General features: G+C 38.3%; 1 protein-coding gene across 1 annotated transcript in view; it reads right to left on the bottom strand.

The window, feature by feature from the left end:
* The window catches only part of LOC121428957 (E3 ubiquitin-protein ligase UBR4-like), a 124,742-nt gene that overhangs the window by 97,165 nt on the left and 14,132 nt on the right, over positions 1–13,445 (bottom strand). The window contains exons 8-20 of the mRNA XM_041625852.1: positions 13,105–13,164; positions 11,332–11,627; positions 10,654–10,753; positions 10,227–10,367; positions 8,650–8,770; positions 7,319–7,512; positions 6,699–6,784; positions 5,790–5,872; positions 5,208–5,293; positions 4,371–4,605; positions 2,849–2,966; positions 1,467–1,569; positions 614–856 (exon numbers count right to left, since the gene is read on the bottom strand). Of these exons, the coding sequence (XP_041481786.1) occupies positions 614–856; positions 1,467–1,569; positions 2,849–2,966; positions 4,371–4,605; positions 5,208–5,293; positions 5,790–5,872; positions 6,699–6,784; positions 7,319–7,512; positions 8,650–8,770; positions 10,227–10,367; positions 10,654–10,753; positions 11,332–11,627; positions 13,105–13,164 (1,866 nt within the window). The remainder of the gene's footprint in view (positions 1–613; positions 857–1,466; positions 1,570–2,848; positions 2,967–4,370; positions 4,606–5,207; positions 5,294–5,789; positions 5,873–6,698; positions 6,785–7,318; positions 7,513–8,649; positions 8,771–10,226; positions 10,368–10,653; positions 10,754–11,331; positions 11,628–13,104; positions 13,165–13,445) is intronic.

Raw genomic sequence — 13,445 nt, 5'->3', positions numbered from 1 at the left:
ACCTACATGTACAGTTTGGTTAATAGTTATAACTACCACTTTCTTACTAAGCTCTCATTCGGCATGGTCTAATAATTATTTCCCTAGCTGTACATAGCCAAAAATTAACTCTACTTGCAGACTGTCATGTGTGTATAATGGTAACTCACATTTTAAAAGACTTTTTACCATTTTCAATTGCTTTCATATGGAACGAGAACATAGATATTTCCCGTATTACATGAACAAGCAGGGCGGAACTAATATCATTTGACCTGTTAACCCTTAGATGACCTTTGACCCAATCATTCTCACAGGCTTACATATGGTGTTACCCAAGGATCCTATGTACCAAGTATGAACATAATGGATGCAGAAATAAAGAAATGAGAGCAAGTTACACAAAAAACTAAGAGATCAACAGGAAAAGTGATTACGAGGTCTCTACCTATCTTTGTTCAGGCGAGACAAAAAAAAACAGAATTTGCTTCTCAGAAAAAAGAATACGGGGGATTTCAATGTAAGTACTCTATGACGACAGGTTTCTGAAACAGGCTCATTGCCCTTACCATCAGAACTCAATCACCAATGACAGTCGACTAGCTACTCTATAGAGAAGAAAAATATATCTCACCCCTTTGTCGATGCCTGGTCCGTTCCTATCCATCTCGGCAGAGACGAGGTTGTAGAAGCTTCGCTTGAAGGTCGATCCGTCTGCGACAGGGAAGTGGTTTTCCCCCATGGTGACCTTGCGGTAGTTCTCCTCCACCTCCCTGCAAGGGGTGTAGAACTTGGTGATGGCGATCCCACCCCGCTCTTCTTGGTAGAGCATCAAGGCGGGGTCCGATGATTGCACCGTGAAGATATTCCATTGCACCTGTGGAGGGGAGGGGGGAAGGGGATGGGTTTCCAAACAGAAATGTTATGGAATTGTATAAATTTTTCAACCATAAAATAAATTGGAGAGCTGAGGGGACTGATTGAGATTTTTGTGTAAAATTTTGAACTCAAGAAAGCACTATCCGCAATATTTCATGACCTTTTTTTTTGGTTTTTCCTTTGAGACTACAATTCTGCCTTATCCTAGCGATATTCTTGCTATTGCAATGTTGGTGCCGCATTTTATACTGCATTTCAATATTTGTATTCTCCATCTAAATGTAGATTAGGCCTGTGGCCTTTTGCCTGATGTAAACAGAGTCTACAGCATATCTAGTACAAAATGATACTGCAAATACATGTACACCAACTGATAAGCCCCTGTGGCTTTTCATTTCCCCAATATAAACATGTAAATATCGTATTAAGCTATGTGATTTCTTTTGAATCACATTTATTTACTATTCATATGTTTATATAAATTTTTTGTGATTTGCTGATTTCAATTCAAATATGGAAATGAAAATTGTATCAAATGTATTTCTTTGTGTTTCAATGCTCTTGCCATACAACTGCAAAGGAAGTTGTTTTTCACTAAACGTACTCACCTGGTCATAAAGGTTGGGAGGAGGTTGTGAGTAGTGATGAAGGAAGTATTCAAAGATGAGGAGAAGACGACAAACAGCCAGCGGTTTCTTGGTCTTCACGTCCCTGTCAAATCAAATCAATCAGAGTAACAGCATGAAATACAATGTGCTATAAAAGAGTAATTGGGATTTAAAGTGATCATTTCACTTTGTTCTGTTTTAAAAATTCTCATTTTGGTTCTTGAAAATGGGCTAAACATTAGGCTTATAGTGTAAAAAATACCATCCCAAAACTTTCAAAGTATTATATCTACAGGATCAATTTTAAAACCTTGGAGATGTAAACCAAAGTTTGAAAATAATTGGGAGTTGGTTTCAATGACTATATGTATAGAGCGAATATGTGCAACACAACACATTAACTTTAGATGAACACAGCATGACCTACATAGTGTGTACAAGGTATACCGGTACACTGAATGTACAGTGCAGCTAATAATAGCATGTGTATAGGAGATACACACAGCAGAAGGTAGCCGATGGACTTTTTGAATTGGAGAAAACTGGACATAAGCTGAACCTCTCTACTAGACGGGTTCTCAAAATCAAGCAAATAAATTGCTCTTTGTATCTAAATTAGAGTTTTTCATCCTATATTGTGGTCTGTTTCAGGGCTTTGAGGACAAAACAGGCACTCATACACATGTTTTGTCTCAGTTTGAGAATTTTTAAATCAGTTGCTCACAACGATCCCTTTAACAGGACAATGTTCCATCAATCATAAAATTTATTTCCAAAATGATTTTAACTGATATGACATCACCTCAATATGAATAATTGATCAACATTATATTACTAATTCATGATTGATTCCTGACATTGTGTAAATCATCAATTATAGTTGATGAACATCATCATATTTGTATTCATCAAATAAGATCATTTTTAAATATCAAAAGTCATAAATCAAACAGGGATATATCAATTATAATTATTATTCAGCATATTTAGTAGTATCAGGTAATGTCAGATGACACTTCCACACCGCACTCTACAAATCATTGCAAAACAAGAATAACAAAAATTGGTTATTGTAGGACAAATGTCCCAATCAGATTTAACCAAGTGGCACTCCATATCCATCATCCTCATAATAGCTGCCAATGAGGTACTTTGCATTATAACACATAAATGCCTATGTTATGGGTGCCAAATATAGATCAAAATCTTGACCAAGCAAATAAAGGCTACTGCAGGATTTAAACCCTGAACCTTATGTAATATAATGTGTAGACATGGACCATGACACCTCTCCAGCCATAAATGGTAAAGGGCCTCTACACCAGGAATAAAAAAAAAGCAGTTATAACAGTTATTTGAAAATTCTTTGCTTTCTTACTCACCCAGATTGTGAAGCCTCTACAATGATGTTTGCACACTGTGTAAGGATGATCATCTTGCTACTCCTAGCCAAGCTGTCAAATACAAACAGCAGTAGCTGAATGTGTTCCACATTCACATCTACAAAAGACAAGAGTAACTCTATTAAGGTAAAATACATGAACATGTACAGTTGTTGCAGCAAACAATTATTTCATGAGAAATCAAATCAAGGTTAATCATCAAAACATTATCTTACATCTAGATCTGGAAGATTAACGTAAACATATCTTTGTAAAATCATGAAATCTTAGCTCAAAATCTATAATTCTGATGATCACTAACCAAGAAAAGCATATGTAGTGTATTAATATTGCTTCAAAAAATACCAACATTTGATGGAATTCTGTGCTTATTTTGCTCATTTCTCAGCAATTACGCATTTTCTCCTACCACTGGTATTTATCTTTAAAAGCGATTTTGGAGACTATTTGACCACACAATATATCTCACATTTTGATCACACAATATTTCTCAAATGAATCATAATTTCTTGAAAGGCAAAATACATTCCACTTTGAAAACAAAGCTTATAAAGAGGCAAAGTCTGAGTGGTGGAGCCAAATTCAATGTCCCATTTTATTGCCAATCTAACTATTGCAAACCCCTTTCATCAAATGCAAGATACCAAGGATTTAAACATAGATTTAGCATGTGCAACTGCCTTTGAATCAGGACCCACTCCCTCAGCACCAAGAGGAAGTTCTGCCAGACCCTAAGGTCCACTGTGACTGACTTTCACACCATATATTTGATACCCATGCAGCACAATCCAAGGTCAACGCTAGACACGACCCTCAACCGAATATCTTCTGCCTCTGGTTGGGTGTCCGTTTTCAGAGCCCACTCCCTCAGCACCAAGAGGAAGTTCTTCAAGACCCTGAGGTCACCTGCGACTGTCATGCCACATCCTTGATACCCACTCACCAGACTCTGGGGTAAACCTTGAACATGACCCTCAACTAAATCTCTCCTTACCTTCACCTTCTGGTTGGGTGTCCGTTTTCAGAGCCCACTCCCTCAGCACCAAGAGGAAGTTCTTCAAGACCCTGAGGTCACCTGCGACTGCCACGCCACATCCTTGATACCCACTCACCAGACTCTGGGGTAAACCTTGAACATGACCCTCAACTAAATCTCTCCTTACCTTCACCTTCTGGTTGGGTGTCCGTTTTCAGGGCCCACTCCCTCAGCACCGAGAGGAAGTTCTTCAAGACCCTGAGGTCACCTGCGACTGTCACGCCACATCCTTGATACCCACTCACCAGACTCTGGGGTAAACCTTGAACATGACCCTCAACTAAATCTCTCCTTACCTTCACCTTCTGGTTGGGTGTCCGTTTTCAGAGCCCACTCCCTCAGCACCGAGAGGAAGTTCTTCAAGACCCTGAGGTCACCTGCGACTGTCACGCCACATCCTTGATACCCACTCACCAGACTCTGGGGTAAACCTTGAACATGACCCTCAACCAAATCTCTCCTTACCTTCACCTTCTGGTTGGGTGTCCGTTTTCAGGGCCCACTCCCTCAGCACCGAGAGGAACTTCTGCCAGACCCTGAGGCCAACCGTCATGCCATGCTCCTTCTCGCTGGGTCCCATCCACGTCTGTTGACGCTTCACCAAGATGTGGGCCAGGATGGCCAGGGTGCGAGGTGGCAGGCTCAGGGGCCAGCTGCTTGAACTGGACGGCTGGACACCAAGATGGCCAAGTAACACATCCTGCAAGGGGTGGGACATGTTTAAAATCATATCTAACTGAGCCCCATTCAAGACAAAGTCATAAGTCTACAGGTATGTCCGCCATGGACACACATGTAGTTCCTCCTAATTTTATGATGCAACCTATAGAGGGGTTTTGCATAAAATATCCTAATTCCACTCATAACTTTTGATTTGTTTATTGTATTAAATAAAAGCCTTGTGTATTTACACTGTAAAATGCGATGCACATATCAGTGTTACTGTATGCACAATAGACTTGATGCATATTTTGATTGAATGTGACTTGAGTTGAAGTTAGCAGCTCACTATATGTCACTCTGATTGAACAAAGTGGGCGAAGAGTTAATGACTGTATTTTATTATCTCTTTCAGTGTATCAAATACTACAAATAGTAACACTGAATTACATCTCCCAAGGGATCCAAGTCTACTCAATGCTCATCTCATTGATTATGGGAGGCTAAAATTACTTTAGATCTTTAAATTTTTTTTAAACTAAAGACCCTAAACACTCTTGATAACAAATGGAGGAGGAAAAACATGCATACACTTTAATACATCCTTGTAAAACTTGCTGAGAAGCAATGAAGAGATCTTACCTGTAGTTTCGGAGATAACAGCTCAGAAGCAAGAAGTGTGTGGCAGAAGTGAATCAGTACACTGGAGAATTCATCAGTCAGGTGACCTGTCACATGATAAATATTTTTTTTTAAAGTCATATTATAAATCAATCACAATGATTTCAAAATTTTTAGTTCTTCAGTCAGGTGATATACCATTCATCAGTCAGGTGACCTATCAAATGAATGTATTTTTTACACCTTGTATTTAAAATTTGTCAAGAATGATTTCAAAGATATCTAAGCAGTCAGGTGATACATCATTTTCAGTCAATTATCTCATTGACCGTGATTTCAGTGGGACATATAATGATTAAGAATGGAGAAAATAAGGGCCGAATGCATAAATCGATTGATTATTTTACGGAATTGCTCCAAAGAAACCATTCAATTTATCAATTTCATTATTCTGAAAAATAGGAAAGAAAAATAAGACTGCTCCATTGGAAAGATACAATGTATATAGTGTGGCACTAGAGAATCAGTGCCTCATAAATGCTATATTATTATTACTACTATTTAAGATTATTTTCATACATATTCATTAAAATCATGACTTACTGTTGTCCATCTTGATAACGCCCTTGTCCAAATCCTTGAGGACATTAGCCAGACTAGCAGTGTGCTGCTCTTGAAATGCTAAGCTGTAAAAAACACAATGGTTAAACCATATTCAATGTAGTTGTATCAAACAATTATTTCATGGGAAAGTCTTTTAAAATCAATGTTAATTGTCATATCACTGAACATGTAGATATATGTACATCTGCATACATTTAACTTAGTGTAACTATGAAATCTAAGCTGATAAACTATCACAATGAACATCGCACACTGAACTGCTCCGCTATAAATTTCACACACTTATTGAATTAACATCTTCAACCCTGGATTTAATTTAATACAACTCCCAAGAATGTTCTGTAATCTGATTGGTCCAAATGGGATCACATGATATTCAGCGAATTGCACTATTGCATCCAAAATGCACTATCCTGCAATCTGATGTCACACCAAATGTACTATCCTGCACTTTGATGTCAGAGTGCAGGATAGTGCGAAGTCTGGAATAAACTAGAATTATCTAGAATTTAGATCAAATATAGCATTTGGGGTAACTCAGTAACATGGGGGAGGGGGGGTGTATAAAACAAACAATGCATGCATTCTTGTGCATAGAGGACCTAAATAATGAACTAGGTGCTCGACTCGCCAAATGGATATACCGCACTCGGTCCTGCTGACGTCGTTGCGGTATATCCATTGGCTCTCCTCGCACATCGTTCATTATTTGGCCCTGCATGTACGTGCTTACGTGCATTATTTGTATACTACATGTATACCCTACCCTTAACCTAGTATAAAACCCTATTGCAACCCTAACCCTACATTTTAGACAAATTAAAGCCCAGAATAATTGTCGCAGGAGCAAATGTTGTGTCACCGTCCCAGCAGTGACATGTAATTTACCTTGGAAACTGTTGGCACAGGTCCTCAGAGATTTGAAAGAGATGACCGGAGAGAAACTGCAATATATCTCTCGACAACTTCAGGTACTACAAACAAAAAATAAAACAAAATCATTATTTAATCATCACCATAATAATGCAAATTTCATTAAGTATTCATCTCATGAAAATGCCAAAGATGGTTGGATTAATACACCGTCTTTCGTAAGGATGAAATATGCTCAATATCTGCATAATAAAGACCGAAAGGATTCAAGGGAGTTTGCTGAAACATCTGCTGCTATGGCAGTAGTCCCTCTGAAAAGTTGATCCCTCTGCCTTATCCTTTAGATTCTTTCAAATGTTCTATTTCTTATGTAATTATTGTAAAAAGATTTCTGAAAACTGAAAATGAATGAAATAATGAAATGAGCACAAAACTAAATTACTGAAAATGAATGAAATAATGAAATGAGCACAAAACTAAATTAATTGCTAACTATTAAGGAGAGAGTAGATCTTAGCTCTACACGTATGTGGTTTATCTTCTGTACATGTGCTAATTTCTTACGTTACTTGGCGAACATGAAAGCAATTTATTGAGGCTCTAAGCTTAGGCCCGAGCCATTTTTCCCTGCTTACCTCAGTTGCCTCCTCTTTGTCGTTGGGTTCCCCCGTTAGCAGAGCTTTGTTACTATCCTGCTTGTCAACGTCTTTCTTATCATCCGATGGAGGCGGAGGAGGGGGCGGGGCCGTGGGGGTGGAATCCTTGGATTCTGGTTCAGAGGTAAGCGATTCCTCAAACCAAGGACCAAGTATCGGCTCACTGTCATCATCTATACCACAGAGAATAATCAGAACATACATACATATATCTATAATAAAATATCCTCTTAACTGAACTCAGGAAAGGGGGGGGGGACAGTTGGGGCAGAATCCCTAGATTCTGACTTGGAGGTGAGTGATTCCTCAAACCAAGGCCAAGGATCGGCTCACTGCTATCATCACATAACACAAAGAATAATAATACTATGAATACATATATATGTAACATCATCCAAAGTAAACTCTGGAGGGGGCGGGCAGTGGGGTGGAGTCCGTAGACTCCGATTCCGAGGTTAGTGATTCCTGAAACAAAGGACCAAGGATCGGCTCGTGGTCATCATCTACAAAGGTCAATTAATACAAATAAGTACAAAGATTAATAATAAAAATATATCTCCCATGATTATATATCCCGACCGGGGTGGAGGAAGTGGGGCAGAACAAAGAGAATCCTTTGATTCTGATTTGAAGGTAAGTGATTCTTTACATAGAGCCAAGATTTGACTCTACAACCTATTATTATCATATATCCTCCTAATTAAAACTGGGAACAAATGAGTAGAGGAGCAGTGGGAATAGAATCCTTGGATTCTGGTTTGTAGGTGAGTGATTTCTCAAACCAAGGACAAAGGATCCGCTGACCGTCATCATCTAAGCATAATCAGATTATATATTTCCTTCAAAAATAGAACATGAAAACTCTTCTTGGAAAAATACATTGAAACAAGTTCATTGCATCACAAACTCGTGACAGTGACACAGTAGATTGATTTGGGTGCACTCAGGTAACTTTTGCTCACTACTAGAGGGTCATGTGAAGCGTTGTGGCCCATTGGATTAATCTTCTGACATTGAAACAGAGGGTCGAGGGTTCAAATACCAGCCATGGTGTAAATTCCTTCAGCAAGATATTAATCCACATTGTGCTGCACTAAACCCAGTTGATGTGAATGGGTACCCGGCAGGATTAATTCCTTGAATGCACTGAGCGCCGACAGGCAGCTCTAGCTTAAGCCGGGCTAATAATAATTATAAACACTGCGCTTCGGAATAGATTATTTCCAGATACATGTAGATGGTGCTATATAAATGCTTATTATTCTCATTATTATAATGAATATTAATATATTCAGGGTTGAGGAACAAACCTTCAGAAGATTCTTCATAGCTCCCTGTCTCTCCCCCGAAGCACTCATTGAGGGAATGGGAGTCGCTCTCGTCGTCGGCTGCATCCTCCATCTCGCTCTTCAAACGGATCAAAGTACAAGCCTAAGAACAGAGAAGGAAATGGAAAAATATTATATAAAGACAGACAACAATTTACTAACATTGATTTTAATCCTAACGAGAAAAAGCTTGTAAAAAAAAGGTTTTGAGCTGTTTTTCGGTACAACTGTATAATACATGTAGGTCACACAACGTCTTACACGTATACCCATTTTAGGTAAAATGGTTTTAAAAGATGTGCGAGACTTGAAAGTAGAAATTCAACAAACGGCATTGTCAAAAACTTTGTGACAAAATGGCCTCTGAAAATCAACCCCACCCCTGCCATTTTAAAAAATTATGATGGATATAACATGAATATTAATCTAGCTTTTAAATATGAAAATATCTGAATTCTAACTGTTAGCTCAAAATCATTACATTAACAGCACAACATGTGCAAGAGAAAATCTGAGACGTAGAGTAGATATTCCATTCAGATATTTCGGCAGCACTTTCTTATCTCACTTGCTCCTAATGTTATTCTTTTTTTGAACTTTTGAAATACGAGTTTAAACCATGCATGCAAAACAAACATGTTGTGTAGAATCTACATGTACCAATTAAATGTTAGTGACAAAATTGAAAAAATGTGTTCTTTCCTCATAGTATGTATTGTTATAGAAAGGGTACCAAATAACTATACATTTTAATAGAGATAATAACGTTCAATTTCAAAACTTTCATATTCTCAGAAACCTGTACATGCCATCCACAAACATACAAACTTAACAAATCATTAATTCACGCATCTACAGGTTACAATGACCTATAACTAATTTGTTATTGTCCACAAAGCCAGAGTTGCCATGGTCAGGGGAATTCCTTTTCAATCCATTTTTTTTCAATTCAATTTATTCATTAGGTAAAAATCACATTGTAAAATGTGAAGATCAAACACACTAGGAAAGCCAGTAGCTTAAAAAGTACGAGGATCCATAACACAAAAATAACAGTGATACAAATACAGCAAATCAATACAATTTGGAAAAAAAATGGAAACAATATTGAAACTAGTATATGAAAAGTTACAATAATAACAATAAATGACAAAACAAGACAAAACAAAATATATCTTATACATTGTAACTGTTTGTTTAGTTTTAGTTTGAAGGAATCACTGATAAGTGGCAACAAGATGCTGTTTTACTTTATCCTTACATAAGGTAATGGTGGGTCAAGATGCCACAAACATATCATTTCTCCATCTTTGCAATGACATTATTTATTATTAACGGTAAGAAAATAATCAGTGAATGTAGCTGGTAACATGCTATTCATATATCTGAACATAAAGAGTGCGCTTTTATTTTTGCAGTCTCATTTGAATTAGCCATAATGAATTTGTTTAATAGAGGTGGGGGTATGGACAAGATGAATGGCTTTCTTTTGCAATATATTTAACCTTAATTTCCCAACAGAATGATTCAAGTGTTTTAGGGCTGGGGATTTCCCTTACCTTTTTGTATGACCCCGTGAATAGGTTGAGTAGAAGACTGGTAAGAGGGTATGCTTCAAGGATGGTTTTAACCCTCTGTGTGGCAGTGAACGCAGGCAAGATCTCAAGCCTGGCATGGGGTACCTTCATCATACTGCTATCCTGTTTTTGAATGAACAAAAAGAAAATCAGGAAACTATCGTCTATTTGGATAAGAGATGTTTGCAATCACCATTAAGGAATAAGATTTCACAAGACATACCAAATGAAACCTTTCCCAATGCCCTATTTCAGAATAAATTGGAAATCTATTTTCATCTATTTTCATCTAGTTTCATTTCCCCACGAATTGAAAGCAGAGGTTATTAAAATAGTTCTTCATTTGACTAATATGCCAATAATTCAGCAATTCATTCTAAGTGTAGGAAAAATACTACACCCATTCTACCTGTGATAGTCTTTCAATGTGTAGGTCTTCTAGGAGTTGAGTCAGAGCTTTCAAGACGAATGTTGAAAGGGCTACAGTCAGGCTGCTGAAGCCTTGAGACCTACAGGGAAATAAAAGGTTGAATATAGATAACTAATGATGAGAGAAAGTCACTAAAATGAAGAAGCTTTCACACACTTCGCGATCATTGCAAGCAATTCTGACAATAACAACTTTGCAGCAATCCTGAGAGATTGATCGACAACAATGTACTCAACAATGCACTGATAGTTTGACTGCTAAATCCTTATTCTATGCTTGGGATTCATCATCAGGTCAATAATTCTCTATTTTAATTTCTCACAGTACATATACATGCTATCTACCTGCAATTCACCTCTCATGATAATTCAAGGTGGTGAAATAGTGACTGTGAAACACTAAAATCGCTCCCATAATTCATCATAGATCTATATTTAGTAAGTGCTGACATAGTTCATGTAGACCAAACATTGTGAATTAATGAAATATAGGCTGAAACGAAGTACTGTGACCTTCACTAACACAGATATGTAAATGTTTATTAATCATTGCTTGGAAAAACACCTAACAACAGAAATGCCAAATCATTACAATGACCAAACAATAACCAATTTTCTACTACAATCACTTCCTTTCCCGAACTCAAGCTCCTCTTACCATCTTGCCGAGGTTGGCCTCTGAGGAGCAGCTGGTCCACCAATGTCTTTGACATCACCTTTGGTAGTCTTTGTGGCAGTTGCAGCAGCAGGAGGCACCTTTCCTGCTCCACCATCTCCAGGGCCTTTGGATGAGGTGAAGGGTGTGGCATGGGTGGGGCCTGCTGGCTTCTCCTCCTTGTCTTTACCCTTCTCCGGAGGTACGGGGACCGCCGATGATGCGGCCGTCAGGGTCAAGATGTGGTCCATCCCACCCAAGGCACACCATGCGCCCATCAGGTACAGGTTTTGAAGATGCTGTGAACAGAAAAAGGAACCAAAATTAGTATGAGGTACAACAGCTGAATAGGTACAGAAGTGGTCTCATGATCTGATGACACTTATGCAAAACAAATCTGATGCACTCATGCCATTAATTGAAGTGTTAATCCATATGACCCACGTCTCACTGCCTACAACTAATCATTTATAATTAGTTTTACCATTAATGTTGACTACTCAGAGATGCTAACTGATAGCTCAAAAAAATCCTGAAAACCCAGGCCGGGGTCCAGGGGCCCGCCCAGGGCCCCTGGCGGGGTCAAGGGCGAAGCCCCCTGAAGCTGGAACGTTTTCTTATTCTTTAGAGGGCTGAAATCATTAATCTACAGTAGTACATAACAAATAATTAATGACATAATAAACTTCATATCATAGGCAAGAAAGGTGCTCAAAAAAAAAATCATGTAACCCGTACTCATTACGGTACGGGTTAACCTGCTGCGGGTTAATATGCTGCGGCCAATGGGTGCGACTCGGGACGGGTGTATGTAGCAGCTGGGGTGCCCTTTTTCACTCACTGTACTCATCAACAAGACAATCCTATACTATTGAAAATCCATAAATCACAATTTCTATCAAAATGATGGATAGTTCACACATATGAATTGATGAATACGCACCAGAGAACACATATTTCATGGTAGCAAATAGGTTTTCAGCTGAAATCCCGCGGCAGACAACCAATCACTCACGCAGCAGCAGGCAATTGCAGCCACACCGGGCCGTGCTTCGAGCGGTTCTACCGGGCGATCGCCCGACTGGGATAGCGCTGACACCCGTATCCCTGCAGGGTATAGAGCGGCGTTTGCAACTGCTACAATGTATTGCTCGCGCGTACCGTGCAAGTACAGTACCAGCTAAACTTCATGCTGCGCACAACGCTAATAGTTTTCCGTCTGCGCAAATTGGCCATCCAAATTGAAATTGCGCTCTCCGTAGCGAACTCCGTGACAAGATTTGGAGGGGAAATTTTTACGGATTTCACTTTGACAATCGATTTTTTTTCCCGGAATATTTTTCAGCAAAGGAAAAAAACCGGAATTCCGGAAAAATCCGGAAAATTAGCAACTCTGACTACTGTACAATGGTATATTGCTCAATCAAAATAACATTTCATTGCGGCTAGAAGTTCTGGCAAAGTTACTTTTAGTCGTAGGCTGTATGGGAGTGACCAAAGTCCATCATAGAGGACTTAAAAGCTGTCTGGTACTATAGCTTGGACTACCAAGCATTTCAGCTTTCTTGGGAGCTGAGTACAACACAACTTCACTGATTTTTTTTTTCAATTGCTCATCAACTAAATGACAGGTATGAAAACAGGAAATAAGAAATTGAGATATTAAAACAGTAAGGTACTACATATACATTCCCCCTGATTATATTTTTCATTTAATCCACTTTATATCCAAGCAAGCACATTTGATAGGTTGAAGATATTAAAAATAAAGCTTACATGTCCACTGGCTCTCGTTGATGATTTGATATTGCAGGTAAGTTTCTCAAACAGAGTTAGCTGTAAAGAAAAAAAAAGGTTAATTTTAAAGCATTTCGTAAAAACAAATAGAAGTGTGTATATTATGAAATTACAAAGGAATAGAGGTACTACTTGCTGAAAATTATACAGGCAAGTGATTACTTTAAAATCATAGATAAATATTACATTACATTGCATTGATACTAGTTAAAATTTGAATACAATTACACATCTGATTTCACTCAATATTCAGATAGAGAGTTCATACAAACTTCAATAAATGATTCAGCTGGTATATCAATACAGTATATCAAATATAC

Source organism: Lytechinus variegatus, chromosome 15 (assembly GCF_018143015.1).
Source record: "Lytechinus variegatus isolate NC3 chromosome 15, Lvar_3.0, whole genome shotgun sequence".
In the NCBI taxonomy this organism is placed as follows: domain Eukaryota; kingdom Metazoa; phylum Echinodermata; class Echinoidea; order Temnopleuroida; family Toxopneustidae; genus Lytechinus; species Lytechinus variegatus.
This window is presented reverse-complemented; position numbering and strand designations above follow the sequence as displayed.